The sequence below is a fragment of the Selaginella moellendorffii genome, unplaced genomic scaffold, assembly GCF_000143415.4.
Source record: "Selaginella moellendorffii unplaced genomic scaffold, v1.0 SELMOscaffold_0, whole genome shotgun sequence".
In the NCBI taxonomy this organism is placed as follows: Eukaryota; Viridiplantae; Streptophyta; class Lycopodiopsida; order Selaginellales; family Selaginellaceae; genus Selaginella; species Selaginella moellendorffii.
In genome coordinates this window covers 5791437-5818990 of record NW_003314261.1, presented here as the reverse complement: position 1 = coordinate 5818990, position 27554 = coordinate 5791437, and the positions used below count along the sequence as shown (strand labels likewise).

Here is a 27554-nt window from a genome sequence, read left to right as displayed (position 1 = left end):
CAGCCAATGCGGGCCGCTGCCCCTTTCCCAGCCATGCTTTTTTTTTCTTTTCAGCAAATGAGGGACCGATCGAACAAACGAGTGACACCGACAGGAGACTTCACCGACGTAAAAAACAGCAACAGAAAAGAAGGAAGAAGGAAGATCCAAGAAGAAAAAGTTGGAGGCGAGAAGTGGAAGTACCTGGTAGAGTTGGAGTGACGCTACTACAGTAGGACGACTCTGACGCATTCATCGAGCCTAAAATCCAAAAAGAAGAGAGTTAGTGAGCCACGATGACGAGAGATTCTTTGTCAAATAGTAGAGAGATCACACTTACCTTGATTGCCAAGACTAAGTCCCCGTTGAAACACGCAAGCAACGCTGCCGCTGTGGCTGCCGTGGGGCCAAGCAAACGATTAGATGAAGATTTCCAGGGCATCGACCGGATCAACGCGTGCGCGATCGAGCGAAACAATGAAAGAAAAACCGAAATTTCGAGAACATGATCACTATTCCTTGCTTTTGTTTGCTTCCCGTGCCTACCTGATGGCGACGCCCCATCCTGCGCGACATAGCCGTCGAGCGGCCGTGCCAGGAAACCCTAGAAAAACAATGGCGCTGTGACGACGACGATGCCGCAGCTACCCCCGCGCTGCTCGACAAATGCCAGCTCCGCGCTAGGGCTTGAATGGGGCCGTAAAGGCCACCAAACGCGAAAGTGCCATGGCCGGGAAAAGGAGCCCTATAAGAATATTCCACTTTTCAAATTTGAAACTTTTAGCGCCCTTTTTTGGGGAGAATGGAATCTTTTGCCGGTGGTTCTCTATCATCGATCGGAGTATCATTCGAGGGAGATGTTCCAACGCCTCGATCTTTCTTTGATTCGTGATTTCTATCATTCGATCAAAGAGATATAACGCTAGAGAATGAAGTACCACCACTGCGAGGAAATTAGAGAGGGACCCCTTGGTGATGGTCCAGATAGTTGCATTGGAGCGACAGAGGAGGAAAATAAAACTTTAAAAGAAGAGAACCTTTGATCACTGTGTAGCCGGTTAAAGTGAGTTGTCTTTTTATATCTGATCTTCTCTTTTCTATCAATGCTTGTGCCTGCGAACAGAGTTCTCAGGTTTACAAATGAAAGAAATATAGAACGAACCCGATGAACAGTAGTCGGTGGTGACAATCTCCTCTTTGGATTGACACGGCACAGCCTCTGTAGCTCCTCCGGCATTTCATCATGCCAGCTCCACCACTTGGACTGCACGAAATCGTTGAAACGATCTCGTTCAGGTAGCCTTGGTCCCCGCCGTTGTACGACTTGATCCGGGAGATCCCGTCGACCAGCATGTTAAACGTGCACTTGGATGGCTCTATCACCATTACTCCGGAGTTAAAACGCTCTTGTGGTTTTGCGGGCCGCGGACAGCTCCAGAGGAAGTCCATGTTTCTCGTCACCACCACAAACACCACTTCACCACTTTGAGCTGCCACAGCCGGAACTTGCTGTACTTCCGCAGCTCGGGTCTATAACCAGAATTAAATCTCGCTGTGAGTGAGCGAGAAGCAATGACGGAATGGAGGATGGTCGCGTAAGCTTCTCGAGAAACAATATGCTCACCTGAGTTGAAAACAAAGACGAGAAGAAGCACAAAATTAAGAGTAAGCTTTATTTGTTAGTGTTGGAACTTGAACAGTTGCAAGAGCCACCTGACCAGTAAGTTCAGTAGCCTTCCAAGACCAAGTTTGTAAAGCCCAGCTTTTCTCTTGCCGATCAAGCTCCTTGCACTTAAAAACATTTGGATTGAGCATACACTCGCTCACTCCAACGATGTGCGTGAATTTGGAGGAGCCAGTGTTGAGAGCATGTCTCTCAAGCTGGATTCGTCTCACCACAACCAAGGAAAAATCTCTCTTTTGGTCGATGCTATAAAGTACCGGCTTTCGGATGAGTTTCCAGACCAATAAACTCCTCTCGCCACATACCACTCACTTGGGAACAGCCTTTGATCTCCTCACACACCAGACATTTGCCTGAAAAAAGGAAAAGCATCAATGCAGAAACGGAAAGTTTGCACCTTAGACGCTGCAATGAATCAGCCGGAGTATGCATCACGAGTCAATCTTCGAAATTCCTGCCTCCTCGAAATGCTTCCTTCTTGCATCATCAGGTGACCAAGACAGCACTTTGTCACCCACGACGATCCGCAACATGCCCTGCGTGAAGTCGGATGGGTCATGTTCGCGGCAGTAGGAAGATCATCCCACTAAAACATTGAATCAGGGGACAGACAATTAGCAAATGAATTGGTGGTCGAATCAAGACAAACAAAATTCTGGAATGTGCAGAACGCCATATCCTCAGATTATTGACGTTGGCAAACTTTGGCGGCTTGACGAGCGCTGCGTTGAGATGGTTACGGACAAGAAGTTTGGATGAGCATGGCGGCGGAGCCTTGGCGGAGGAGCTGGCTGTAAGGATCCGACCTCCTGGTCTCCAGCGCAGTGAAAAGCGTGGTAAAGTGTGGCCGGCAAGAACCCCGAACACGGCCGAGTTGACGTGAGCAAGCCCAGAAGCTGCGAACGAGACAAAGAGAAGATCTAGGAGCGAAAGATGGAGCAACCGAGCAAAGCCCAGGAAGGAAACGAGCAAGACAAGCAAGCCCAAGCTGCAGGAAACCATCCCGAGCAAGGAGTTCCAGTGGAAGGAATGCCGCCACCAACGGAAGCCGCTGGAAGGCACGGTAGGAATGAGGGTTGCTCGGTCTCCTCCTCGGGGACGTTGCGGGTAGTTCAGTTCCTGGAAGAAGGATCACAAAGCCTCAGTTGCTCTAACTGTGATGCAATGATAAGCGCTTACATAACCATTGAATTTCTCGATGGCAGTCTTCGCAGCCTCCTCTGCGGAGAGAGTCACGAAGGCAAAACCGCGTCTCTTTCCAAGAGATCACCTACAAAGCACCACAAAAAGAAAGATCTTAGCAAGGAACAGAGAAAAGAGTTGACTTGTTCCAGTTCTGTGATGCCCACGCCATTGAAGCAGTCTGCCAGCATCTTGCTATCGACGTTCCATGCAATGTTGCCGACGTAGAGCTTGGTGTTGGGCGCTGGCAAAGCCCCTCTCGACCACGTCCACTGGCCGGTCTTCTCCCGGATAGTACGGCACCGAGATGGGAGAGAAAGGGACCTCGACAACCCCAGCGATGCACAACGCCACGGCTCTGGGAGGCGCAGCCAATAGCTGTAGACGAGAGAGCGGAGGCCACCATAGCTCTCTAGAACAGGAACAACACCAAAATCAGGCTCACATTTTCCAATCCGGCCTCCAGCTACACAATGCATCTAAATCCTTCTTACCTTCGCAGTGGAATCGTCGCCGGCGTCACACCAGCGCCTCAAAACCCCTTGGGAAGAACCGCTCATGCAGACGTGCCGTCCGTTTACATGGCAATAAAAGGGGACAAAATGATCCAATGGCAAGTTTCCTTTTAGGTTTTCTCTACTAAACCCTAGAGCTTCGAGAGAGATGGACTCTAAAAGCTTTAGGGTGTGGGAGTTATGCCAAGAGCTTTGTTGGTGGCATTTTGTTACAATGGGGTGCAAGACTGAATTAGTAATGTCCAGTTACAAATTTTATAACGTTTGAGTTGTGATCAGCTTTTTTCCCTTGTAATAGGTCACCAGGATCGACAAATGAAATTAATGAGCTATAGCAAGACAGTTGTAAGCGCAAGACCAAGAGCAGCAAACCAGGAAATGAGGGGATTAGCACGATTGGGAGGAATGGCAAAGTCACAAGAACAATGATTTGCCACTTTCGCCTGTTCTTATGACCTTGCCACTCCTCCTAATCACGCTAATCCTCAATTTGCCACTCTCGCCCGTTCTTGCAACCTTGCTGCTCCTCCTGATTGCCCTGATCCCCGGTTTGCTGCTCTCGCCCATTTTTGCGACTTTGCTGCTCTTCCTGATCATGTTAATCCCCTCATTTCCCAGTTTGCTGCTCTTGGTCTTGCGCTTATAACTGCCTCGCTGCAACTCACTGATCGCATTACCAAGCATGGTGACTATTACAAAGGAAAAAAGACTCAAATTCCATGAAATCTATAATTAGACATCCCAGGTGTAGCTTACCTGTTCTACACCCAGCAAAGTTGGCGTGTTTGTAGACCCACTTTAAACAGAGATCGAACATGCATGTCAAGAGATTAAAAAAGAAGCGTACGATAGACCCTGTCATGACAAGATGTCACCAATGAAGCTCTTGGCACAGCTCCCACACCCTGAGGCTCTTAGAGTCCATCTCTCAAAGAGTTTGCTTGCTTTGAAGCGCTTGCAAGAGGAGAATTAGGCCACCGACTTGGAAGGTTTTTAGAATGCAACGAGGTAAGTAGTTCTTGCCACAGTTTGATTGATTTGTAATTTCCTCATTTTGTAATGCAGGGTACTGCATGAAATGAGATGGAAGAGGGGCCATCCTCGGGTGGTGGTGGCAGTCAATCTTGGAGCCCGTCTAGGGAGACTCAACCAGAGTCCAATGACGGCAACTTAGTTAGTGTATTAAACTAAGTTTTCTCATTGTAGTTGTGTCCTAATTTTTCTGGCAGGACACCTCTTCTCGCAGGGGTTCACTGTGGACCACGAGGTGAATGTGATTGACAACATGGAAGCAATTAGGACTGATATCAAGTTCAGAACACTAAAGTGCAAAGACTCTTCACTCAGTGTGAGGAATAAGCTGTTCTGTGCATTTATTGCAGAATGCAAGTAAGGTGTGAGTTTCGTCTTCAGAACTTCAACTATGCCCAAGTAGACATACGAAAGAACATCTCCTCTAGATACTACAATTGGATGTACCTCCTTGTTTTTGGTGGTACGAAGTTTACATACACTATGCTCAACATACATGCTATAGCAAACATTCAAAGCAACCAAATCAACTACAACTTGTACAAAGGTATTGGTATATAATAGTTATGTTCTATGTTTTGCCAACGCTTTATGTTTAAAGAATCCTATAAGGAAAGAAGTTTGCATCCTTTGAAAGAGGAAATGTTAATGGCACAGTTGAACAGTGGCTTGCATAAACTCAAATACTAGCATGGTTTATCAAGCAAGTAGTACTTCAAAAAATTATTTCTAGTTGGGGATCTCTACATCAATGACGAAGTATGTCTTGTCATTTGTTAGCTGCTGCTTGCTAATCGGATGTTTGTAGTGGCATGATCTCCCCGGGGCCAACAACTTGAGCAATCGATCTTCATGAGCTTTCATTGAGGGCATGCTGCAGATGGGCGACAAAGTGTTATATTGGTCACCAGATGGCGCGAGGAAAGCGTTTTTGAGGAGGCAAGAATTTGAAAGATTAGCTTCCATCTAGCTTGTTTACTTTTATTTTAAGGCTAAAGCCTCTTGACGAGCTACATCAGTGGTGAGCTCGCAACATTTGATCTGTTCTAGGAGAGATTCTAAAGCTTTTGTCGCAGGAACTGGGAAATACCCCCTTTTTTGACTTCGGTTCTCAATCCTCTTCTCCGCTCGAAGTTGCAAGCTGCACTCGACTGCCCGGGGTAGAAGTTTCGCCGTCGAGTCAGAGCTAGGCATCCGCGTACAAGCAATCGCCATCCATGGCCATCGTCCCGATTTTTTTCCCGGAGTTTTCTCTGGCGCTGTAAGCATTAGCTGGAAATCGCGAATCAAAGAAAGATCGCCCTGTAATGGAACAATGCGCCAAAAAAAGTTTCAAATTTAAAATGTGGAATATTCTTATAGAGCGCAGGATAAAGGCGTAAAATCATGTTCTCGAAATTTCGGTTTTCCTTTCATCTAATCGTTTGCTTGGCGGCAGCGTTGAGCAGCGTGCTTCGGGGACTTAGTCTTGGCAAGTGTAATCCCTCTACTGACTCTGTCATCGTGGATCTAACTCGATGAATGCGTCAGCGTGGTCCTACTGCCATCGTTCAAGTATCCAGCATTGAAAATCTCCTCTGCGCAGCATCCAGCACCAGTCAACAACGAAAGAGATAGCGAAGAATGAAAGCAAATGTATCTACTTCTCTACAAAGTCCGCAAGAATGAGATACGTACCCCAAGTATCCAGGTTTGCACTTTCAATAGCTCCGAGAATTTTCTACGCTGGATCACGAAGTCCAGCACGTCCAAGCAGTCCCGTGACGGCAACGAAAGTCTCTTGCAAAGGCATGTCACCCGATGCGATTTCCTTCCTCAGAAAAGCTAAGTAGCCATCTCACTATCTCTAGTAGAGAGGAAGAAACAGGAGAGTAGCCTTCGACTTCATTTGCATGAGCGCAGCAACGAGGTCATGGAAGAGGCCACGGTTTCAAATTCAACAACATCCATCTCGGACATGAACTCCTCAATGTTCCCACTTCTCGCGTTCTCCATGAGCGTCTCGAGGAAGTAGCAACGAAGCTCTTTCTCGGGGAAATCGGGGAAAAAGAAAGAATATATAGAGTCAAAAAAGAGAGGGACGTTTTACCCCTCTTGGTGATGATCCTACTGTTCTAGAGCTCCGAAAATTGAATTGGAGCGAGAGAGGGAAAAAGGATTTAAAGGGGAAGAACCTTCACTGTGTAACCGGGTGTGTTTTCCTTTTAAATCTCGAAAAACTTGATCTTCTCTTTTCGCTGGATGCTTGTGCCTGCGAACAGAGCTCTCAGGTTTACAAAATGAAAGAAATATAGAACAAACCTGATGGACAGCCGGTGGTGACAATCTTCTCTTTGGATTGATCCGGCACAGCCGCTGTAGCTCCACCGGCATTTCATCATGCCAGCTCCACCACTTGGAGTGCACGAAATCGTTGGAAAACATCCTCTGTGACGAGATCTTCGCGTTACAGTCGGGGCCCCTCCCGCAGAGCCACGGCTTTCTTCCCAGGAAATGCACAGCGTACAGCACCGGAGGTTCGGCGGCAAAGAGCTCCATCTTGTACTCGTTCTCTTCGGCATCGTCGTCAAAGTGCTTGAGAAAGTTCATGCTCCTGGGAAGCCTGTGCCACCACGTAAAGATCTCGTTCAGGTAGCCTTGGTCCCCGCCGTTGTACGACTTGATCCGAGAGATCCCATCCACCAACAAGTTGAAAGTGCAGTTGGACGGCTCTATCACCATCACTCCGGAGTTGAAAACGCTCTTGTGGTTGCGGGCCGCGGACAGCTCCGGTAAGTCGAAGAGGAAGTCCATGTTTCTCGTCACCACCACGTCCGCGTCTATGAACACCACTTTGTCATACTGCGTCAGCTGCCATAGCCGGAACTTGCTGTAGTTCCACTCGTTGTAAGCGTCTGGACGAGCTCTCGGGTTCCTGATCCTTTCAATGTGATGGATTTTCCAGCCAGCACCTTCTAACCCCTGCCTGTCTTCGAGATTTATGTGTTGGTCTATAACCATAATTAAATCTCGAGTCGAGCCGGTCTTTCGGATGCTGTGAGCGAGAAGCACCGCTCCACACACGTAAGACTTGACGGAATGGAGGATGGTCGCATAAGCTTCTCGAGAAACAGTATGCTCACCTGAGTTACAAACAAAGACGAGAGAATCAGAATCACAAAATTAAGAGTGACAAATAAAGCTTGCTTACTTGTCAGCGTTGGAACTTGAACAGTCTTGCAAGAGCCAACTGGTAAGCTCAGTAGCTTTCCAATCCTTTCCAGATCGAGTTTGTAAAGCCCAACACCTTTCTCTTGCCGGACAAGCTCCTTGCACTTAAAAACGTTTGGATCAAGCATACAATCGCTTACTCCAATGATGTGCGAGGCGCCAGTTTTGAGAGAAATATGAGCAGCAGAAACCGCAGCCTGCAAGCGGTCGATGTCTCTGAAGTTGGATTCGCCACACGGTATTCTCGCCACAACAAAGTCGAGCTTGAGATCTTCTGGAACCGATGGCAGTGGCATGTCCGGGCACTCTCTGTTCTGGACTTCTTCGTCTCTGTCGATGGCCTCGGGGAAAAAAGCCGACCAGGAAAAATCTCTCTTTTTGTCGATGCTAAAAAGTACCGGCTTTCGGCCTCCGCCAAGAGCCTTCCACTTTGCAACATCCGGCTTTGGAAAATTCACCAGCCCGATCCTCAAGAACCCGTTGTTCTGCAACTTGATCGAATCAATCTCCGGAGACCCTTGGAGGAATTTGAGCACTTGTTTGTCGCTGCTCGGCACAAGCTTCGTGCGCTGCTCATCTTCCGACGAGATGAGCTTCTTGTGCGACCCGTGCCTGTGGATCAATCAATCTTTCATCATTTCAGTTTGAGTTTGTAAAGTACCTCGGCAATGGAGTGTCCAGAACGATCTTTCTGTTGAAGAACGTACCTAGAAACAGCAAAACGAGGAACGCAAACAAGAATGCGCTCGAAAGTAGCTGCGCCTTCGGTCCAATCTTCTCGTGGCATCCCACCTTTTTTCTTTGGTGCCTCTTCTCGTCTCTCGAACCCGAGAGAAATTCATGAAGTTCGTCCCTGGATCAAGGCTATAAGCTATCAAGAATACTCTCAAGAACAAAATCTCGCTCAATCCAACCACGTACCCGCTCTGGCGATGCCGAGCTTCGTTCATCGTTGCCGCCACCAAAAGAACAAAACCCGACGAGAATCGCCAAGCTTTTGTTGCGCGCCGACGTGCGGGCACGCTCCGGCCATCGTACCAGCTTACGGAAAAGGATAATGTATCCCTAGAATTCCATGGCCCGCCAAAACTATTCCATCCTGCCACGACCACGATCGTGCTGTCACGCAAGAACCCTAGAAACAGAGCACCAAAAGCCCTAGCCCAAAATTTTCAAATGCACGGCCACGATGCAGCAACATCGACGGCTCCGCGAGCATGCGAACGAATATCCTAAATTTTAAAAAAAGCTTTAGAAACGGACGGTCCTGATAAACATTCAAGATGCGGACGAATATCCCGAATATAAAAACTTTAAACATTTTTAGATTTAGAGAATTTTTAAACTATATTCGGTCCCGATGACACTGCATCGACGGCCCCGCGAAGAGATGCGTACGAATATGCTGGATTCAAAACAAACTTAGAAACGTGCGGTCCCGATGGCACTGCATCGACGGCCCTGCTTCATTCGAAAGAACAAAAGTTTAGTATACAAAGCCAAAGCGTTTTTGATCCTTCTTCTTTCTTCGATTGCTGGTGGCACGATTCTTCGTTGGGCTGGAGCTCTTCGTCCTTCCCTCGCTCCGCCGAGAATGCCGCTAGAGAAGATCATCACGATAGCACAATTCCTGGAGCGTCTCGATCTCCGGCTCGAAAAGAGCCACCACCGCATCGATGCTCCCGTCCTGCGTGTGCGATGGCAGTAAGATCATGATCCCCTCGTACAGATCCAGTACGTTGCCGACGTAGAGAGGCGTCCCCCAGCCGAAATCCACGTCGTAGAGCGGGAACCTCACCCAGCTCGTCACCACGACGTGAGGAGACATGCTGGGAGGCACCACCACCTCCGCCACCTCCTCGTCTTTCATCATCCTGTTCTGGAGCTCCATAAGTTCCAGCGCGCTGCGCAAGTAGCTACTGTCGGCCTTGATGATGGCACCGTGGACGAGCTGCGCTGCGTAGCACAGTGGCCGGCTCGTCAGCTCCCCGGCCTCGGTCCCGGACGACGGCATGAAAGTCGCGTTGCCGAAGTAGCTCTCGGGGATGGCCGGCTCCAGCCGGCTCCTCCCGTTCATGGGGATCATTATCTGCGTCTTGGTGTCGCCGGTGATGCCGCGGGCTTTGGTGATGCACCGCCACAAGTGAGCCGTCAGGCTCTCGAAAGTTGTCACGCCTCTGGTGGTGGAGGAGGCCGGCTCGTCCGTAGAGCTGTCTCCCCCGGCTCTTCTCTTGATCCTCTGGAGCAAATCCATGCTAAAGTGGAACTTCCTCGCCGCGAGAGGAGGAGTTTTGGCAGCACCTGGGTCCGGAGCCGGCGCTGGAGCCTGAGGAGGCGACAGCAGCAAGTAGTCATCCTGGAGCGGCTGAGCAGTTTCCCCGGCATTTAATGCACTTCTATCGCGAAACGGGCTGCAAGCCAGTGGAGCGCCTCGGGTGAGCCGAGACCAGTTGTCCATGAAGCTGAAGAAAGCCTGTCCATCTGCGAGACGGTGGTGCCAGGCAACGCCGAGAACTATGCCACCACATTTGAAGCTGGTCACCTGGAAACAAAAAAAGAAAACAGAGGAAACACAAGCGTCAGAGATAACCAACAGCCAGAGAAAAGAAAAAGAAAAACTTTGCAACTTCGATGAGAGAAAACAAAAGATCAAATGCAGGTCTGATGCATTCTTTTCCTCAATCAATCAATCAAGCAAGCAAGAAAGCAAGCAAGCAAGCAAGCATTGAGCAGCAAGCAAGAAGCATTAGTCTAGAAGCGGTAAGCTAAAACAGCAGACAGAGAATCTATGCTAGTACCTGGACAAGGAGCAGTTCTTCAACAGATTTCGTAGCTGGAACCAGCTGGAAAAGCAGGGGACATGGGTTAAAAGGCATCAAATCCTGGAGACAGCAGTCCATGCTTGCTTCCATTAGTGCAACCCCGTCATCATTGAGATCAATAACCACCTTGCTAGAGCCGACGCTGCCGCTCAAACCAGAGGAGCAAGAAGACGATGATGATGAAGATGAGGACGAAGAGTCCTTGCACAGCCTGCCTGCCCATTCCGGATACTCGTCCAAAGCCTCTGCCAGACCCCTTTCCAGCTCCTCAACCACACCAGGCCTGGTGGGTGCCTTGAATGCGTAGATTGCCATGGCGTACACATTCGGGATTGCCAAATCACAGGTACTTAGCGGGACGTTCCTTCTTCCGCTTTTCCTGCTGCTGCTACTGTTCCTGGGCTTCACTGATCGACGAGCTTTGAGAGAGGATTGCCTTTGAGCTGCTCCTGCTGCTGCTGCTGCTGCTGCTGCTTCTTCCATAACCCGACCCGAGCAAAGTGGAGAAGACAGCACGGGCTGCCTTATAAAGAGGGAGAAACTGTTGCGGTAACAGCTAGTTCCCAGCTCCTCAGATATGAATTCCCGGTCGCAGATGGCGCTAGTACCGCAAGATTACCAGTCGTTGTTCCTTCCTCGTCATTGTCAACTTTTCGGCGTTTGTTAAGCGCTTGTTTAATCCCCGAGCACATGAAGAGTTGCCCAAGACCCACAGTGTGTACCAGGATTGGAAGGCATGCCCATTGAGCGGCACCAGCCGAAACTCGCACAATACGCTGGACTAGGCCATTATCATATCCGCGCCTAGAGCACAATATATAGCTCCCTGCCCCTGGTACCTCGCAAGCAAACCAAAAGACTGTTGCAGTCCACACGGATAATGGAATGGAGAAAAAAAAAATGCTTAAAGGCTATGCAAGAAGCAGGAGCTAACTTAGCTTCTTCCTGGTCAAGAACAGAGCTGTAGCACTCACCAAGTTATTGAAAGTTGCGCGTATCTATGCGGAAAGAAGGCTCCGCCCGTCCCCTCTCCTGCAAAAGAAAAGCAAGAGAGACTGAGACCTCTTCGTAAAACAACAAAAAGGAACCACATCGCTGCCTCTAGTGCCATACAAACCACGCACCTCTTGTCCGTCCAATAAAGAAGCTGGGGCTGCGAGTATTTAAATCCCTGTAGGAGCCGAGCCACAACATGCCTGCCATATGCTATAGCAATTGTTTTCCCTTTTGGCTTCAGCACAGGGTGGACCAATTTGCTGGAGGAGAGTCATACGTAGCCCGTAGACTATATATATAAAAAGACCGAGAAAAGGAAGCGCCATTCTCTCTCTCTCCTGGATCCGAGAAGCTGTGAACAGAGAGACAAGACGAAGGAAAGTAAGTAGAAACAAGAAACAAGAAACTTAGAGCTCGAAAAGAACACCAAGAACAAAAGCAAAAAAAAAACCTCTTGTTTGACGCTTGCTTGGTTGGCAGCCATAAATTTTTCTTTTCCTCGCGCTTGGTCGCTGCTGCCAGACCGGGGGGTTGATTGGCATGCCTGCGTTTCTTAATCCTTTCTCTCCTCCATGGATGCGGACACATCCCGCCGAGGTGGCCCAAGTCAGCTCCTGCTGTGGCGGCGGCATCGGCAGAGAAGGGATTGATTAATTCGTATCTGGTTGGCGCTGCCCATGGAATCATGTCTCTCAGAGCCTCGCAACTGGAAGTTTGGCAGGCAAGGAAAAGGACGCACAAGAGAGGAAGAGTCAAACAAGAGGGAGGAAAGAAAACACACGACGGACTGACCAGGCAGCGGTCTCTTTCCCCCTCCCCATGCTATCAGCCAGGAATTCGAGAGCGAAATCACTGCATCGCAGCCTTGCAACGCGACAAGAGATGTGGCAAGAGCAACATACCTCAAATCAGCAGCGCCAGTGGCTTGGATCCGAGGCGGCATTGTCCGTGCCAGCGCCCGGCACGCGAAAATCATCCATCGCTGTCGCGACGGCGTCCTCGCGCTAGGGTTCTTGGCCCGCCATCACTAATGAAAATTATACCACTTTTGCGCGCTAGCGGAATATGCCGCGCGTGGGATATGCCGTTAGGGCGAGGAGGGCCCGGCGATGGCCGATTAAAGTATCCCATGTGTTCCATATGCGAGGAACCCACGCGGGCAGAGAATGGGGAAAGGCGATCGCGATGGCGTCGGTTGTGGCGGCTGGTCTTGGCAGAATTTAGATCCTTCTTCTCTCCGCGCGGCGCTCCTCGGGTATGATCTTTAGGGTTCTTCCTTGGGTCTCGGCAGCATTCCCTCGATCTCTGCTGTGATCCACCCCAAGTGGCCGGGCGGGCAATATTTCGATGGGCTACGATGTAGATTCTTGCGCCAGAAGCCGATCGGCATCGATCTTTGCATCGTCCGAGCTCGCATTCATCACGCTGAGCGGGGCCGACGATCCGTCGTGGCGATGCTTCCTCCCCGGCCGCGATTGCGATCCGCTGCAATGCTTCCTGCCATCGCCATTCTCCGCGTCATCGCTATCGTCCCTGCTTCCATCCATGCCCGCCAGCTCCGCCAGCTCCGCCAGCTACTGCCTGGCATCGGTGTCCATAGCGGAATCCGGCAAGCGCCAGCTCTCGAGCAGGGCGAATTCCAGCGCGTGGTCATCGGCATTGGGGTTTGCTATCCACGGTAGCAGCAAGCTTGGCAGGAGGATCAACGCTCATCAAGCGCAGGAAAGATCTCTGGAAAAATCTCTGGAATACTTGGAGCACAGCGCGGATGAATCCATCTCCATCGCCACCACCACCCAGCGGCAAGAGAAGAGAAGTTCCAGCAGCGATTACTCCCAGTCTTTGAAGGCCGGGTCTTTGAAGACGTCCAAACATCTCTTGGCCGGAGCCTTGTCAGCGTGTATCTCCAGGTGTGGTTTTTCTCCTCAGTTTTCCTTATACTTTTCCTACTTGAATCTTTCTAACTTCGCGATTTTCTTGGTCTTTGTTGTCTTCTAGAACTCTCGTGGCGCCACTTGAGAGGCTAAAGCTCGAGTACATCGTACGTGGAGCCACGTCTGATGCGATGGATGTGGTGAGGACGATTCTTGCGTCGGAGGGAGTCCAAGGCTTCTGGAAGGGCAACCTCGTCAACCTCATCCGGACAGCGCCCTTCAAGTCCATCAACTTCTATGCGTACGACACGATTCGCAAGAGAATCACGACCGTGACTGGGAGAAAAGACGTGACGCCACTTGAGAAGTTGGCGGCTGGGGCCGCTGCCGGGGTCTTTGCCACCATAGTCTGCTTCCCAATGGACACTGTAAGTTCTTCTCGCTCGAAGTCTAGTTTTTTATTGGATTGAGTTGATCGGTCTTTCTTCCAGATTCGAACAAGACTTGTTGCTCAGGGAGGCGACGCACTAGGAGGGATCTCCGGCTGCTTCCGCCACATAATCACCAGCCAAGGCTTCACTTCCCTCTACGCTGGGATTGTGCCGGCGATCGTGAGCATGGCCCCGGCTGGTGCGGTGTTCTACGGTGTCTACGACATCCTCAAGACAAACTATCTTGCGTCTCCTGCTGGCCAGGAAGAGCAGCGAAGGAGGATGAGTGGCAGCAAAGGGAGTGACCAGATGGAGCTCGGGCCTTTGAGAACGCTGCTCTACGGTGCCATCGCTGGTGCTTGTGCCGAGACGGTGACCTATCCCCTGGAAGTCGTGAGGAGGCATCTCCAGTTGCAAAGCGCAGCGAGCAGGCTCGGTTTGATGCCAACGATCCAGGGGCTGGTGAATCGGGGTGGTGTTGGAGCTCTCTACGCTGGAATATTTCCCAGCACACTCCAGGTTTGGGAGCTCTTTGATTTCTCTTTTGCTCATGTGTTGCGTTCTCCAGGTTCTTCCGTCGGCGGCCTTGAGCTACTTCGTCTACGAGTGGATGAAGGTGACGATGAAAGTTTCGTGAGACACATTCTTCTGTCGCGTCGTGGTTGTGGAAGTGTGTATATATACCACGGACGATGATTGTTTCGCGATTGATCTTTGAAAATCCTGACGTTTGATTCATCGTCGCTGTTCCAGGGATCTATCTCTAAGGAAGAACTTGTGATGAGTTCCTGGCATTGTGATTGAAAGAACGATGAAACAAAGAAAATTTTACGCTACTTCGGATTTTCTTTTGCTGGCCATCGCTCCTGGAAAGGAAGTGATTGATCGTACGGCAAACTTCGCGAAACAAAAAAAAGAGAAATGGTTACCTGGAAAAACACTCGCAACTTGATCAGTGGTGACGGGCTTGTGGATCTGCAAAGAAACAATGAGACGGGAAGAAAGGAGCGATGATTTACTTTACCGCGGCAGAAATGTTGAGCCAATCGATGCAGCGAGGCAGAGAATCGCAAAGCGATGGCATGGTATCGTGGTTCCAGTACGTGATCTCGCGAAACTCCGATCTCACAACCCACTCGTCTGGATCATCAGGGTTGCTTGGAGCTTTCTCAAGAACAAATCCTACATAGAAAGAACATTAACAGGGAAAAGAAATCCAAGAACTTTTGATTCTGGTTGCTCAAACCTCGGTGGTTTTGCGGCAGCGGCAGCGTCGATCCCACCAGCCTCCTGCCCCGAAATGCTGCTTCCTGGATCTCCATTCCATCCGCCTTCGCGCCTTTCCTCGCCATTTCTTTGCATTAGCCGAAAGCAAAAATTTCCACGCAATCCATCATACCAGTGCTCTTGCTGCCGAAATACGCCGAGACATTAGCTGGCCCGTTGTGCGCGATGCTACAGGGAAGATGATGGAGCGAGCATGGCGAGAGTTTGTCGCCATAACCAACGATGCGCCCTACTTCTTCTTTTTCCATAGCCATTCACGCTTGTTCAAATGTGCTGGAGTAGCTCAGTTGGTCAGAGCGTGTGGCTGTTAACCACAAGGTCGGAGGTTCGAGCCCTCCTTCTAGCGATTAACTTTAATGCATCGTCATAGTTTTAATTTGTATTTTTAATTAGTTATTTCATTTACCTTTAAAGATTACGCTTGACTAACCGAAAACCATTTGCGACTGTTTTTGATCCCAAAAAAATCTACAAACCATCATAGCAATGTAGACATGCTCTTTCTCTAAGACACTTTCTCACTAAAACTCGATCCATTCCTCTTGCATGGAAATGCGCCATTCCATCTTTCCTTCATTGTCAGCTGGTTGTGATCGTCGCTCATTGCCTTCCAGTCGCCAAAGCCACGCGAATCGATCTACCTCCCAATTCCTGGAGCAAAACGAGTGAGCCAAGAGAACTCACAAACCAAAGGAAAGATCGATCGAACTTACTGCTCCATCCAAAGCGCTGATGGCGTTGTTGGCCTCGTCTGGGGTGGCAAAAGTGACGAACCCAATCCCCCGTGACCTCCCGCTCTCGGCATCGGTTAGAATCCGGCAGTCTACCACCGTTCCGTGCGAGCTGAAAAACTCTTGCAGGCCTTGGTCGTCCACGGACCACGGGATGTTGGCGACGAAGCACTTGGCCGGGTTCGCTGGGATGCTCGGTCTGGTCCCAAAACCACCGCCAAAGCCTCCGCCTCCTCGGGGAACTTGCGGGTAGTTTACTCTCAAAGGCCGCCCCTCGAGTTCCTGGAAGAAGGATCACGCAGTTGCTCTAACTGAGATGCAATGATAAGCGCTTACATGACCATCAAGTTTCTCGATGGCAGTCTTCGCAGCATCCTCCGTGGAGAGAGTGACGAAGGCAAAACCGCGACTCTTTCCAAGCATCCGATCATACATCACCTACAAAGCACAAGAGAAAGAAAGATCTTAGCAACTAAGTTGAATGAAAACGATGGAAGGAACAGAGAAAAGGGTACTCACATTGACTTCTTCCAGTTCTGTGATGCCCACGCCATTGAAGCAGTCTGCCAGCATCTTGCTATCGACGTTCCATGCAATGTTCCCGACGTAAAGTTTGGTGTTGGGCGCTGGCTCGCTGCGAAAGCTCCCAAAGTCCCTCTCGTCGGGCTCTGGCACCACGAACTCCTTGTCCACTGGCTCCGATGGCTCCGGGGGCAAGTCACTGAGATTGGGCGGAGGTGGTGCCCAATCCTCCTTGTCAATCGACTCGGCTCCGTACCCACCATACGACTTGGCCACAAATTCTAGGGGTCTTCTCCTGGATAGTACGGCACCGAGATGGAAGGTCTCGCCCAGCGAGAGAGAAAGGGGCCTCGACGGCACCGAAACCCCAGCGATGCACAGCGCCATGGCTCTGGGAGGCGCCGCCAGAGCCGCGGCACCGCCAATGGCCGTAGACGAGAGCGAAATACACGAGGCCGCCATAGCTCTTTTCCTCTCTAGAACAGGAACAACACCAAAATCAGGCTCGCATTTTCCAATCCGGCCTCCAGCTACACAATGCATCTAAATCCTTCCACAATCCTTCTTACCTTCGCAATGGAATCGTCGCCGGCGTTACGCGAGCGCCTCAAAACCCTTGGCGCCCTCTACCAAGAGGGAAGAACAAAATGCCTTCTAGGGGATAAGCAGGGCTTTAAGGCGTCGGGGTCATGCAGACGTGGCGGTATCTGGGCCGTCCGCTGATGGCCATCGACGGCGACAAATGGCCATGTAAGGGAAAATATCTGGCCCAAAATCATAAATTAGGGCACGTAAATGATCCAATGGCCAGGATGGCATCTTATCTGGTTTGCATCAACGGTCAAAGAGCTCACACAAGCTTATGATTTTTCTGTCAAAGAATTATCGCTGTAGTAGCAAAAACTTTTAGATGCCACTGAAGAACGCGAATAGATCACCACCAATGTAATCGTTGTCCACCAAGCTTACTAGATAGTAGCTCTCCTTGATCTGGAGCAAGGACGCAAAAAGCTTTAGAACTTTAGAGAGAGAGCTTCGAATGCTTGATTACCTCGTGAAGGATTTTCTTTGCTGGATCGTCCTGGGCTTTGTACAACGAGGCCCATTCGTCTTCCCAGCCTTGGAAGGCTTCGTCCTTCCAAGACATGAAGCTTATCGGATCCACCACCGTCGGCTGGATCACTTCCTTGGCAGGAAAGACTCCCCAAGTGACTGCATTCACGTCTCCCGGCCCGACGTTCGACTTTGTTTCTCCCACGGAATTCACTGCGATGTAGGTGAGCGAAGGAAACTCTTCGGCTTTTCGGATGAGCTTCTCCAGCTTCTCTGGAGAGCAAAAGAATTCGACATAGGCCTTCTGATAGACGTATCCTCCAGGGCCTCCCCAACCTGTACAAAAACACGTCTTTAGTTTTAGAAATTCAAAGGCTTGTCGAGCTTACCAACAGCAGGAGAGTCCGATTTTTCGCCATTGACAGCAGGCTGGCTGTTGATTGTCAAAAAGCCGTCTTTGTTAATCTTTACGAGCTCGCTGTTGATTTTCTTGGTCTCTAACTGGAGACCTTCCAGCTCGGACCAGGGAAAGCTCTTTAGTTTTCCAGCACAATAGTTGGCAAATTTCTGGTCGGGTGAAAACATAACGATTCAGAAGAAAGTTGGAATAACGAATGTGAATTACCTCTGCAATATCTTCGACGGAACTCAGAGGAACAACCCACTCCTCTTGAATCTTCTTGTTCCGGGAGCGTCGTCTCAAAAACTGAAAAAAAAAAAAAAAACCCGCTCTATTACAAGCTCACAAAACACATAACTTCCTCTACCTGATAGTCTGTCAATGCACCGTAAGCAGGGCTGCGAGAGTCGCCCCATCGACCACTTGGATACTGGTCCCAAGCAGTTGTTCGTGAAATGTAGCTCTTGGGACGATTGGCCCTGCCAAGGAAAATAAGAGCTCTCTTTTGACAAGTAAACTTCCAAAGCTTACCAAAAAATTGGTCGGACATCTTCCCTTGTTCGCCTTACATTTGTTGGAGGCCTCCAGGGAAGTGATCGTCTTACTTGGCTTATGTCGATCAGTCCGAGGTTCTGTCGAAAAATATCAAACATAAAATGTTAGAAAAAAAAAAAAAAAAAAACAAATGGCAGATGTCGCGAAGTTGCAAAGTTACTTGAAGAATTGCAATGGCAGACTTCTCCATATTCAGCGTGTACAAATGTACTGCATTGATCCCCGAAGCCAAAATCTTTTTGCACATCTCTGTCCCAAGGTGGACGCCGAAAGATCTCACTGCTTCGTCGTTATCTTTGATCGGCTCCAAAGCGGCGGTGATGTCTGCAGGAATCTGTCATATCCAACTCAAAGTAAAGTTTTCTCCAATCTGTTATGCTTTAAACGTACGTTTGTCTTGCAGAACCCAGTCATTCTAAGAAACCCCTTATAATTGTTGATCGGCATTATCCCCGGAACGATAGGACAAGTGATTCCAATCTCGCGACAGTCGTTAACGAACCGAAGAAACAAGTCTGTGTCATAAAAGAGCTGCGTGATTACAAAATCACCTCCAGCATCCACCTGTGGACAAAGAATTCTTCATCACGTACAAATCACTCTTCATGATCTTACCTTTTCCTTGAGGTAAGCGAGATCCTTCTCGTATGCTTCTTGAGTTGCAGCATCACCAGAAATCACGTCGGGATGAGCCTCTAAATGATGAAACCGTGTAAGCACAACGGAAAACTAGCAAGCAACAGCAATACTAACCAGGATATCCAGCAACAGTGATGCCAAAATAGCCACCATATTTTTTGCGTATGTGTTTCACCTGCAAAAATACAAAGCTTGAATCATTCCATTCCCGAGAAAAGCAGGACGAAGAAGAAAAAAAAGCTAACCAGATCAAGAGCGCAAGAGAATCCATCCTCCACTTGAACGAACTTGTCCTGGCCATGCGGAGGATCTCCACGCAGAGCCAGAATGTTTTGGACGCCATTGGCTTTCACATTCTCAAGAGCAAAGTCAAGTTTACTCACTGGCATGTTTGTGCAAGTCAAGTGCATCATGGATTCCACACAGATCTGGAAGAAGAAATAAGGAAAACAGAAAATTGTGGCAACCGAAAAAAGATCTTACCATGTTTTGCATCTTGTTGACGATCTCCAGAGTTAAATCCGAGGTGGAGCCACCGGCGCCCCATGTAATGTCGCAGAATGCAGGCTGGTGCATCACCATCCGGTCCATCCGCTCGAACAGATTCTCGACACCCTCGTCGGTCTTGGGCGGGAAGTACTCGAAGGAGAAGATCGTCCGATTCTCCCGCTGCGCATCCTTGATCTTGTCCACAATCCGCATTGTAGGCGCTGCGAGCAAAGATCTGCATTGAGATTGAGGTGAGATACTGCGTGGATCGGGATCCCTACCTGGATCGAGAAGCGCGCCTCGCGCCCTCGCGCCCTCAGCCACTAAAATACAACAGTACGGTAGACACTGTGAGGTACGAAAACCCTAAGTAAGTAGCTTGACTTTTTTTGACTGTTAGCTGAGATTTAAAGGAAATAAATATGCCCTAGCTCGCAATCCCAGCCGTCCAACCACGAACGGTTAACTCCCCATAGCCCTAAAGTTTGGGTTTAGGGTTCTATGGAAGTCGTGAAGGCGGGATCGTGCGTGCTGCTCGACATCAACAATGGCGAGCATTTCGTGTTCTCGCGTCTTACCCCGGCCGCGTAAGCGTGAATCCTTGTGTATTTCTTGCAATATCGAAGATTTCTTCCCTTCTTTCAGCACTGTCAAGCTTGGCAAGGCCAAGTATTCTCTTGCGCCGGTCATTGGATGCCCGTTTGGATCGCAATTCGAGCCCAAGTCCTCGTCGCTGGAACGATCGTCTCGCGCTGGTGATGGGAAGGTTTGGGATCGCTGGTCTGAAAATTTGGTATTGTTTCAGAGGACAATAACGCTGGCGAAGAGGAAGAGGAGGAAGAAGAAAATGCTGCAACGAAGGATAACAGGAACCTCATCGATGATAACACTGCGCAGACACTCTCGGCCGAGGAGATCCATAGCATGAAAAGGTTCTTATCTTTTCATCTTCGTTTTTATCTTCTAAGATCATGAGCTTTGTAGAGAAGGCTCCTCCGGACAAGAGATTGTGAATGCGTTGATTGCAAATAGCGCGTCGTTTGAGTCAAAGACTACTTTCTCACAGGTTTTTCTTCCATTTTAGCCAAGCTCAACTACAACCTATTTACACTTTTACTTTTGCAGGAGAAGTACAAGCGGAAAAAGCAGAAAAAGTACGCTCCTCGGGTCATAATCAGGTGTCCTACTGCTAAAAGGTTGAATCTGTTTCTAGTTTTGACGTTGGCGTGGCACTAAACGTTTTTCTTTATTTTTTCCAGTGTTTGTGAGGCATATTTTTCTAAAACTCCAGCGAAGATCGGGTAAACTAAACGATAGAAGTTTTCATTTGTTGTGACTTTTCTTCTACTTGTTGCAGGTTTATAAGAGTTGATAGTTTGTCAATGATCTTGTCATTAGCCAATGTAGGCGAGATGTCCAACGTTTTGGTCTCAGATATGGTCGGAGGACTCTTGACGGCTGCAGTCGCAGAACGTTTGAGCGGTAAGGTGATTTGTTTCTTTAAAAGATGTGAAACCTTTATCCTTTCACTTCAGGCTTTGGCACGGTTTGTAGTGTCTACTATACTCCAAAAGCTCCATCTCTGGACATTGTGGGCCTCTTTAACTTTGACTCCGCAACATCTAGTAGGTAAATGGTTATTTCCGATACACCTCATATAGTGACTGGGATGGTGTAGGATATTTCGAGTTCGGCTTTCTACGCTTCTAGAAAGCTACAATTCTGGTTTACAAAACGGAGAGGCAGCACCTCTTGTCGTAGAACAGGAGAAAAACATGGAAGATGATTCAGGCACAGGCAAACTCCCGCAAAGCGAGCAACCGATGGATGTGCAACCGGAAAAGGCTGTTACCGAGGCAGAACAGGCGAAAGACATGGAAGATGATTCAGGCACAGGCAAACCACTGCAAAGCGACCCATCGATGGACGTGCAACCGGAAAAGGCTGTGACCGAGGCATCACAAACAAGCGTGTCCCAGATCTCCGAGAACTTGGAACCGGCCTCTACGAATCCAACAAAGCAACGACTGATACAGCAACCATCGAACGAAGACGTTTCTGATTGGGTGAAAACTGGATTCTCGAGGTAAGGTTTTCTATCTTTCTCTGCCGTTTTCGTGCTCTTACAACGCGTAATGTGTTCGTCCTTATCTATGCAGTCTGATAGTCGGGGCTTTAAACGCCGATCCTTTGAAGACTTTGCAGCAACTCATTCCGCTTCTAGCCCCCTCCGCTCCTTTTGTCATCTATCATACTTACCTGCAAGTAAGTATTTCTTTCTTAGATTCAGCTGTTTGAGAAAATCGTTCTTTTGCGACAGCCTCTTGCGGACTGCATGTTTGCCTTGCAAAAGGAACGCACGGCAGTCAGTTTGCAGCTCTCGGAGCCATGGATGAGAGAGTACCAGGTTTGTACTACCGGTGCTGAAGAAAAAATGTTTAATCTTTTCTCGCAGGTTCTTCCATCCCGCACGCATCCCCACATGCAAATGAGCTCCACAGGTGGATATATACTAAGTGGTATCAAAACTCTACCACAATGAAACACAAAAGGTGACTCTTTCTTTGACAAAATTTAGACCAAGAGCTTCATGGTTTCGATCTTTTAGCAGCTTGATTTATGATCTTCCATTACTTGCTGACCAAATAAGGATCGAGAAATTTGTTTGTAAGATGATCTTCGCAGCCTAATGAAACTCGACGCAGAAAAATCCTCAGGAACAAAACAACAACAAAGCGATAAAACTCCTCAAGAGGCGACAGCTCACATATGGACTGAGTGGTATAGGCCTTTTTTCCGTTCATTCAAGGCCTGACCAGATTGGAATTTGTGTGGCAGAAGCGTTAGGTGATGTTGCTCCGGCAGCTGCCTTCATTTCCCAGCTTGTCCAAGAGCCGTGCAACAGATAAGTCTTAAAAACTCTCCTTTTTCTTTCTCTTTCAGAAAGGGATTTGCTTGCAAGTTGCAACTAGAACAGACAGAAAAGAATCGTGTCCTTGAAAGCACTAGAACTTGGTCGGTTGGGCACGACTCAGCGTCGTGGAGTCGCAAATTCATTGATTGAAAATGTGGACTGAGATGGATTGAATTCTTGTAGGATTTTATGGTGCATGCAACGTTCTTGGTTTGCTTTGAAGCTCTGGGTTTGCTTTGAAACTCTTGGACATTTCATAAGAGAAAAGAATAGAGATCTTATCACGATTTCTTAGATAGGATTTGGACAAACGATGCATGTGGCAAGAGGAAACTATCGACGTTATTCAAGAACTAGCACGCCTTTTACTAGTGAATCTTTCTGTGCCAACAAAAACCAATACAACTATATCCAAACCACCGAGGAGATACTGAGAACAAGAGTTCCAAAAGAGAAGAGAAGAGAAAAAGGACGAAGAGCCTTGGTGTCTCTCTTTATGTGCAGACGGTATTCACGCCATATCCTCGGTTGGCGTTGGCAAACTTGGCGGCTTGCACGGCGGCGGCCTGGGGAGAGACGAGTGCGGCGTTGAGATGGTTGCGAACGGCAAGAGGGGTGTACTGGAAGTTTGGACGAGAGTAGGCGTTGAGCATGGCTGCGGTGCCTTGGCGGAGGAGCTGGCTGTAAGGATCCGACCTCCTCGTCTCCAGCGCAGTGAGAAGCGTGGTGCTGGGTCCGAAAGTGTTCCCGGCGAGACCCCCGAACACGGCCGAGACGGTGGAGATCAGCTGGAGTGGATCCGGCCACGAGTTAACGTGAGCAGCCCAGAAGCTGTCCATATCACAACCACCAGACCATAGAATATCAATATCGATATCAAGAACGAGACAAACAGAAGATCTAGGAGTGAAAGATGGAACAAACGAGCAAAGGCCACGAAGGAAACGAGCAAGACAAGCAAGCCCAAGCTCATGAAAACCATGAAAACTTACTCGCAAGAGCAACCGGAGGAAGGAGTTCCAGTGGAAGGAATGCCGCCAGTGCCACCACCAATGGAAGGAACAGTAGGAATGCCGCCGCTAGAGGGAATGCCGCCGCTGGAAGGCACGGTTGGAATGCTACCACTGCCTGGATCAACGCTACCGCCGCCTGGGCTACCACCGTAACTTGGGACGGAGCCGGAGCCGGAGCCGGAGCCGGAGCCGGAGCCGGAGCCAGGATTTCCATAGCCACCACCACCACCGCCAGTGCTTGGGACGGAGCCAGAACCAGAGCCAGAGCTGGGGCTGCCACCACCGTAGCCACCGCCACCACCGCCAGTGCTTGGGACGGAGCCGGAGCCGGAGCCGGAGCTGGGGCTGCCACCACCGTAGCCACCGCCACCACCGCCAGTACTTGGGACGGAGCCAGAGCCAGAGCCGGAGCCGGAGCCGGAGCTGGGACTGCCACCACCGCCGCTGGAACTGCCACTGCTTGGAACGCTGCCAGAGCCGGAGCTGGAGCCGGATGATCCAGAGTAGCTTAGAGACTGATCGTAGCCACCAAAGTTCTGGGGCTGAAAGTATCGCTCTTGCTGCTCGTAGCTCTGGAACTCATTGGCCAGCGCCGCCGAAGCAATGCAGGCGATGACGAGGAGGGAGCTTAAGCTCGCCATGAAAGACGATCGATCGCCAAGAACGAAGAAGAGGAAGATATCTCTCTCTTTTTTGTTTCTGGAGGGAAGACCTGGAGGGAAGACAAGGGTACAACTGAGAGTGCCTTATGTTCTTATACTCGGGGACGCTTCTTTCGGTTCCTTTACTCACAGAAAAATTCGTTTTTTCCTTCGTTTATTTGCTGTCTACGTGTTTCTCTTTTAAGGAGGGTGGTGGAGGTGGTGCTGGCACGCATTTCATTTAGTTTTCCTTGACCTTGGTGCGGCTTGATGATGAAGTGCACAGATTACTACTTCATATGGTTTTCAAAGATTGAATCGTTTTTGGAGTTTTGAGAGATTTTGGAGTTTGATTTCTCCCTCTCGAGTTTTGATTCCATAAGCTTGCATGGCATGATGAGCGAAAAACACTCTCTGGAGTCCTGCGAGCATTGAGTGCCCTGGATCAGACACACATGAAGCTTACTTTTTTTTTACTGTTTTTTTCCTTCCTGTACGCTGTACTGGCAAGGGAGAGATTTTAAAGGAGCCAACCTCTCGCTCTCGCTCGGTGACCAGCAGGGACAATTTATACGCTAGTACCAGCCTCTGGTGGTGGAAAAACTTACAGTTTTCTTGCTGAAGTTTTAGCTGGTCTTTCTGCCATAGCCGGCTGGCTGCAAGCTTTGAAAGGTTTTAAGCACGAGATTTAAGAAGAAAATCAATCTCTTCCTCTTTCTTTCCTTCTCATGTCCCTGACTTTCTGCGCGCCCCCGTTTGTGAGATGAAAGCATTAAAGTTTCCAGCGGGTCCAAGCAAATAACGACGTTCCTTTTCATGCCAAGCTGTGTGGGAATTTAATGGAGTCGACAGGGGCACTCCTTCCCACTTTGTATACGGTTTTATTCTACGCGCGCTGGCTGATGGAATCATCAAGGAATCTCTTCAAGCTCATATATATCCATGAAAGACGACGAAACCATGTATCGATTCAAAGCCTCTTTCTCGCTACTGGAATAGCAGAAACTCTCTGGTTTTGAAAGCTAAGAGAGGAGAGGAGTTTGATTGATCGAGAGGGACTCTCGCGTGAGGATATGAGATTATATCGTACGACTGCGCAAAGGCACGTGAAACTCTCCAAAATCTACATGCTCATTTGTTTAGATCCATTGGATTGAATCAATCGATACGCGCTTCCAGTAATAGACACCGATCCGCAAAGATCAAGAGATCTTTTGATGCCATGTTTGTTATTTCTTGTGCCAGGAGGACTTGTGTGTATTTGAACTATCACTTCCTCGGCACGTTGGCTTGTGTAAATGTATGCATTCAAGGACAGCACATGGTGTATAGTATACCCACAACCTATCACGGCATAGCTTTCACTATTCATTCTGTGCCACCATGGATTAATGACGTAGCAATCTGCAGCGTGGCATGCATGATGTTGTTGATGTATTTTATTTAACACACTTGATAAAATTTACATTTACAACATCATCAGAAACAGTGGAAATTGATTAACATTAACATTCAAATTGATAAACTGGTGAGTACACCTCAGGATTGCATTCAGGCTTGAACCCATGATGTACGGCAGGTAGATCAGCGAAGCCTAGGGTGAGGACAGAAGGCTTGGTGGTATAAGACTTCAAGGAGTTCAGCAAATGAATGGCTCAAAAGATTATAATCTGTCAGTATCATACATTATAAAACCTCATAAACAGCTAATGAATGAATGAATGATAATTCACTAAGTGCAAACTAACCAATCATAAATGTATTAAAAGCATTATTAACTTAGAAATTTGAAAGAAGTACTGAAACGTTGCAAAAAAAAAAAAACGTTTTTTTTAAAAATGTTTTAACCTTTTGTATATAACAAAAGGCATCTTATAATAGGGTAAATCTAGTGCTCTAATTACATGATGTTTTAACATAATTCTTAAAATATTTAAACAATATTTATAGAAGTTATTTTTCACAATTTTCCACCACAGATGGAATTATATATATACTGAACTATAAGAAAATAAAAATAATTTTATATATTTATTAATCTAATAATTATATTTAATTTTACTAAAAAAATAAGTTTACCAGATTATATACTCAACTCAAAATAGGATTAATAAATAAGCAAATAATGCAATAAAGGAGAAATGAGCTAATAAATAATATAGGGATTTGGTAAGGTGTATAATGGTTAGAAAAAAATGGTAAAAAGTGATTAGAATTTTTAAAATTTATTTATAAATAATTTATGGAAAAAATCAAAACTGTGCAATAAGTTTTATTCTGAAACTAAATGTAAACATCACAAAACTAATTTAAAAGCTATAGGAAAAAACTTTGTTAAACTCCTAGATCATAATTGACAATAAAATAATAAAATAAATATACAAATAATAAATATACACCAAATCTTAAAAAAAACATAAAACAATTTAAAACTGTGAGGGCCAAGTGTACGGCTACAATGCCGTATACTAATATTAGCGTAGTGGATTTTGGTAGCCGTCGGATTGGTTTCAATCCGGACCACTCGCTCCTGTATATAAGCTAGGGTTTTTGGGTTAATTGATATGCACATTTCTGTATTCCCTTTCCATATTCCATGCACTCACATTGGTGGAGGTGAGGGGCAACTTTGATTGTCCCTGGGGAGTGCTTGGATTTGGGATTTCGGTTTAGATCTAGCTTTTGCATTGTCTAGATCTAGCTTTTTCCATTTCCTTTCTTTTGTTCTTTCCTTTCAGGATTTTGGTTTAGATCTAGCTTTTTGCATTGTCTAGATCTACCATTTCTTTCTAGCTTTTTGTCATTTCTCTTCTTTTGCTCTTTCTTTCTCATTCATTTTCATGGCCGATCCGCAATCTCCTCCTTTGACTCTAGACCAGCAGTTGGTTCAATTGCTTGATGCTATGCGCCTGCAATTGAACAACCAAACTCAGTTGATGGCGGCGTTCACGGCACATGGTACAACTCCTCCTGCTTTTGGTGCCAATCCTCGCGTTCGGCCGGAGTTCTTTCGTGGGAATCCTGGGGATGATGTGTACCATTGGTTCGATCACTTCACGGTGATTGCCACATATCATTCTTGGGATGATGCTCGGCGTTTGCGTGAGTTCCCCACATGTCTTCAAGGGACGGCATTGCAGTGGTACAATGGATTGAGCGCAGCTACTCGTGGCGATTGGAGTGTTCTTCCGGACGTCTTCAAACGCGCCTTCGGACACGCCGACGATTGTGATGATGCCTTCCAACAATTGCATCGTCTTCGCCAAGGGCCATCTGAGTCGGTGATGCAATTTGGCGTTCGTTTCCGAAGTCTTTTGCTTCGTGCGGAGCCAAATATGTCGGAGCGGATCAAGCTAGGAATGCTGTGGCCAGCACTTCGTCAAGATCTTGTCGGACTTGTGCATGCACTTGCTCCTGCCACTCTTGACGATGCTCTTCGCTTGGCACAACGTTATGAGACGTCGCCTCTTCCACTTCTTGCTACACGTCCTTCAGCTCCACTTCCTATGAGTGATGGTCCTGTTCCCATGGAGGTTGATGCTGCTGCTACTCGAGTCCAAGGACAAGGGCGAGGACGTGGTCATG

The 27554-nt window shown here is 48.2% G+C and overlaps 8 protein-coding genes and 1 non-coding gene across 16 annotated transcripts; 3 read left to right on the top strand and 6 right to left on the bottom strand.

The window, feature by feature from the left end:
* Positions 1-6437: 6437 nt before the first annotated feature.
* On the bottom strand, positions 6438-8624 carry LOC9632761 (UDP-glucuronate:xylan alpha-glucuronosyltransferase 1). Its single transcript, XM_024673406.1, has 5 exons — positions 8524-8624; positions 8264-8455; positions 7583-8214; positions 6694-7514; positions 6438-6643 (listed from the first exon to the last, which is right to left on the bottom strand). Exons 1-5 carry the CDS (start codon positions 8550-8552, stop codon positions 6569-6571), a joined length of 1749 nt encoding a protein of 582 aa, XP_024529174.1. The 5' UTR covers positions 8553-8624; the 3' UTR covers positions 6438-6568.
* A 281-nt stretch (positions 8625-8905) lies between these two features.
* On the bottom strand, positions 8906-12445 carry LOC9642702 (shikimate O-hydroxycinnamoyltransferase). Of its 7 annotated transcripts, none has more exons than XM_024673432.1 (6): positions 12323-12445; positions 11872-12034; positions 11549-11772; positions 11399-11456; positions 10401-11256; positions 8906-10144 (listed from the first exon to the last, which is right to left on the bottom strand). In XM_024673432.1, exons 5-6 carry the CDS (start codon positions 10905-10907, stop codon positions 9203-9205), a joined length of 1449 nt encoding a protein of 482 aa, XP_024529200.1. In that variant the 5' UTR covers positions 10908-11256; positions 11399-11456; positions 11549-11772; positions 11872-12034; positions 12323-12445; the 3' UTR covers positions 8906-9202. The 7 variants fall into 7 exon arrangements, with proteins under 7 accessions (XP_024529200.1, XP_024529192.1, XP_024529207.1 ...); XM_024673424.1 differs by having other exon boundaries at positions 11872-12091; positions 12323-12441; XM_024673439.1 differs by having other exon boundaries at positions 11872-12037; positions 12323-12439.
* A 77-nt stretch (positions 12446-12522) lies between these two features.
* On the top strand, positions 12523-14561 carry LOC9642701 (probable mitochondrial adenine nucleotide transporter BTL3). Its single transcript, XM_002961204.2, has 4 exons — positions 12523-13330; positions 13419-13722; positions 13786-14244; positions 14294-14561. The coding sequence occupies exons 1-4, from the start codon at positions 12768-12770 to the stop codon at positions 14360-14362; spliced, it is 1395 nt and encodes a 464-aa protein (XP_002961250.2). The 5' UTR covers positions 12523-12767; the 3' UTR covers positions 14363-14561.
* On the bottom strand, positions 14501-15327 carry LOC9642700 (ribonuclease H2 subunit C). Its single transcript, XM_002960555.2, has 5 exons — positions 15125-15327; positions 14972-15064; positions 14750-14907; positions 14655-14700; positions 14501-14591 (listed from the first exon to the last, which is right to left on the bottom strand). Exons 1-5 carry the CDS (start codon positions 15264-15266, stop codon positions 14554-14556), a joined length of 477 nt encoding a protein of 158 aa, XP_002960601.2. The 5' UTR covers positions 15267-15327; the 3' UTR covers positions 14501-14553.
* TRNAN-GUU lies at positions 15285-15358 on the top strand. The gene has a single exon. It is a non-coding gene; the product is annotated as a tRNA-Asn (tRNA).
* An 80-nt stretch (positions 15359-15438) lies between these two features.
* Positions 15439-16959, bottom strand: LOC9632760 (28 kDa ribonucleoprotein, chloroplastic). The gene is made up of 5 exons (XM_024673489.1): positions 16835-16959; positions 16263-16741; positions 16080-16181; positions 15726-16025; positions 15439-15663 (listed from the first exon to the last, which is right to left on the bottom strand). Exons 2-5 carry the CDS (start codon positions 16725-16727, stop codon positions 15613-15615), a joined length of 918 nt encoding a protein of 305 aa, XP_024529257.1. The 5' UTR covers positions 16728-16741; positions 16835-16959; the 3' UTR covers positions 15439-15612.
* Positions 16960-17059: 100 nt separating this feature from the next.
* LOC9642699 (probable methylenetetrahydrofolate reductase) lies at positions 17060-19773 on the bottom strand. Of its 2 annotated transcripts, none has more exons than XM_002960553.2 (13): positions 19683-19773; positions 19396-19636; positions 19158-19340; positions 19027-19087; positions 18889-18968; positions 18664-18837; positions 18434-18607; positions 18250-18350; positions 18086-18197; positions 17944-18024; positions 17708-17885; positions 17317-17654; positions 17060-17255 (listed from the first exon to the last, which is right to left on the bottom strand). In XM_002960553.2, exons 2-13 carry the CDS (start codon positions 19612-19614, stop codon positions 17172-17174), a joined length of 1785 nt encoding a protein of 594 aa, XP_002960599.1. In that variant the 5' UTR covers positions 19615-19636; positions 19683-19773; the 3' UTR covers positions 17060-17171. The 2 variants fall into 2 exon arrangements, with proteins under 2 accessions (XP_002960599.1, XP_024529167.1); XM_024673399.1 differs by having other exon boundaries at positions 19396-19622.
* Positions 19774-19878: 105 nt separating this feature from the next.
* Positions 19879-22510, top strand: LOC9632759 (tRNA (adenine(58)-N(1))-methyltransferase non-catalytic subunit trm6). The gene is made up of 14 exons (XM_024673462.1): positions 19879-19988; positions 20047-20156; positions 20207-20333; positions 20386-20467; positions 20527-20597; positions 20661-20702; positions 20759-20883; positions 20937-21030; positions 21080-21487; positions 21561-21666; positions 21722-21808; positions 21857-21953; positions 22107-22182; positions 22240-22510. Exons 1-12 carry the CDS (start codon positions 19903-19905, stop codon positions 21941-21943), a joined length of 1425 nt encoding a protein of 474 aa, XP_024529230.1. The 5' UTR covers positions 19879-19902; the 3' UTR covers positions 21944-21953; positions 22107-22182; positions 22240-22510.
* Positions 22511-22635: 125 nt separating this feature from the next.
* On the bottom strand, positions 22636-24055 carry LOC9632758 (loricrin). Its single transcript, XM_024673483.1, has 2 exons — positions 23308-24055; positions 22636-23146 (listed from the first exon to the last, which is right to left on the bottom strand). The coding sequence occupies exons 1-2, from the start codon at positions 23967-23969 to the stop codon at positions 22810-22812; spliced, it is 999 nt and encodes a 332-aa protein (XP_024529251.1). The 5' UTR covers positions 23970-24055; the 3' UTR covers positions 22636-22809.
* Positions 24056-27554: the final 3499 nt, after the last annotated feature.

Excerpts from the sequence above, each read along its gene's own strand:
- LOC9642702 (XM_024673432.1), bottom strand. The coding sequence starts at position 10,907 with ATGGAAGAAGCAGCAGCAGCAGCAGCAGCAGCAGGAGCAGCTCAAAGG. Across the intron at positions 10,145-10,400 it reads AAGAACTGCTCCTTGTCCAG|GTGACCAGCTTCAAATGTGG; the intron begins GTACTAGCATAG and ends TTTTGTTTCCAG.
- LOC9642699 (XM_002960553.2), bottom strand. The coding sequence starts at position 19,614 with ATGCGGATTGTGGACAAGATCAAGGATGCGCAGCGGGAGAATCGGACG. Across the intron at positions 18,025-18,085 it reads GTGCATTGACAGACTATCAG|TTTTTGAGACGACGCTCCCG; the intron begins GTAGAGGAAGTT and ends TTTTTTTTTCAG. Across the intron at positions 17,886-17,943 it reads CCGTCGAAGATATTGCAGAG|AAATTTGCCAACTATTGTGC; the intron begins GTAATTCACATT and ends TCACCCGACCAG.
- LOC9642700 (XM_002960555.2), bottom strand. The coding sequence starts at position 15,266 with ATGGCTATGGAAAAAGAAGAAGTAGGGCGCATCGTTGGTTATGGCGAC. Across the intron at positions 15,065-15,124 it reads TTTCGGCAGCAAGAGCACTG|GCGCGAAGGCGGATGGAATG; the intron begins GTATGATGGATT and ends TGGCGAGGAAAG. Across the intron at positions 14,592-14,654 it reads AGTTGCGAGTGTTTTTCCAG|GAGCGATGGCCAGCAAAAGA; the intron begins GTAACCATTTCT and ends CTTCCTTTCCAG.
- LOC9632759 (XM_024673462.1), top strand. The coding sequence starts at position 19,903 with ATGGAAGTCGTGAAGGCGGGATCGTGCGTGCTGCTCGACATCAACAAT. Across the intron at positions 20,157-20,206 it reads GGAACGATCGTCTCGCGCTG|AGGACAATAACGCTGGCGAA; the intron begins GTGATGGGAAGG and ends GTATTGTTTCAG. Across the intron at positions 20,468-20,526 it reads CAAAGACTACTTTCTCACAG|GAGAAGTACAAGCGGAAAAA; the intron begins GTTTTTCTTCCA and ends TTACTTTTGCAG.
- LOC9642701 (XM_002961204.2), top strand. The coding sequence starts at position 12,768 with ATGGGCTACGATGTAGATTCTTGCGCCAGAAGCCGATCGGCATCGATC. Across the intron at positions 13,723-13,785 it reads TCTGCTTCCCAATGGACACT|ATTCGAACAAGACTTGTTGC; the intron begins GTAAGTTCTTCT and ends TCTTTCTTCCAG. Across the intron at positions 14,245-14,293 it reads TATTTCCCAGCACACTCCAG|GTTCTTCCGTCGGCGGCCTT; the intron begins GTTTGGGAGCTC and ends TGCGTTCTCCAG.
- LOC9632760 (XM_024673489.1), bottom strand. The coding sequence starts at position 16,727 with ATGGCGGCCTCGTGTATTTCGCTCTCGTCTACGGCCATTGGCGGTGCC. Across the intron at positions 16,182-16,262 it reads CAGAACTGGAAGAAGTCAAT|GTGATGTATGATCGGATGCT; the intron begins GTGAGTACCCTT and ends TGTGCTTTGTAG. Across the intron at positions 15,664-15,725 it reads TCAGCGCTTTGGATGGAGCA|GAATTGGGAGGTAGATCGAT; the intron begins GTAAGTTCGATC and ends GTTTTGCTCCAG.
- LOC9632761 (XM_024673406.1), bottom strand. The coding sequence starts at position 8,552 with ATGAACGAAGCTCGGCATCGCCAGAGCGG. Across the intron at positions 8,456-8,523 it reads GCTCGGCATCGCCAGAGCGG|GGACGAACTTCATGAATTTC; the intron begins GTACGTGGTTGG and ends GCCTTGATCCAG. Across the intron at positions 6,644-6,693 it reads CACCACCGGCTGTCCATCAG|GCACAAGCATCCAGCGAAAA; the intron begins GTTTGTTCTATA and ends CTCTGTTCGCAG.
- LOC9632758 (XM_024673483.1), bottom strand. The coding sequence starts at position 23,969 with ATGGCGAGCTTAAGCTCCCTCCTCGTCATCGCCTGCATTGCTTCGGCG. Across the intron at positions 23,147-23,307 it reads TCCTCCGGTTGCTCTTGCGA|CTTCTGGGCTGCTCACGTTA; the intron begins GTAAGTTTTCAT and ends TGATATGGACAG.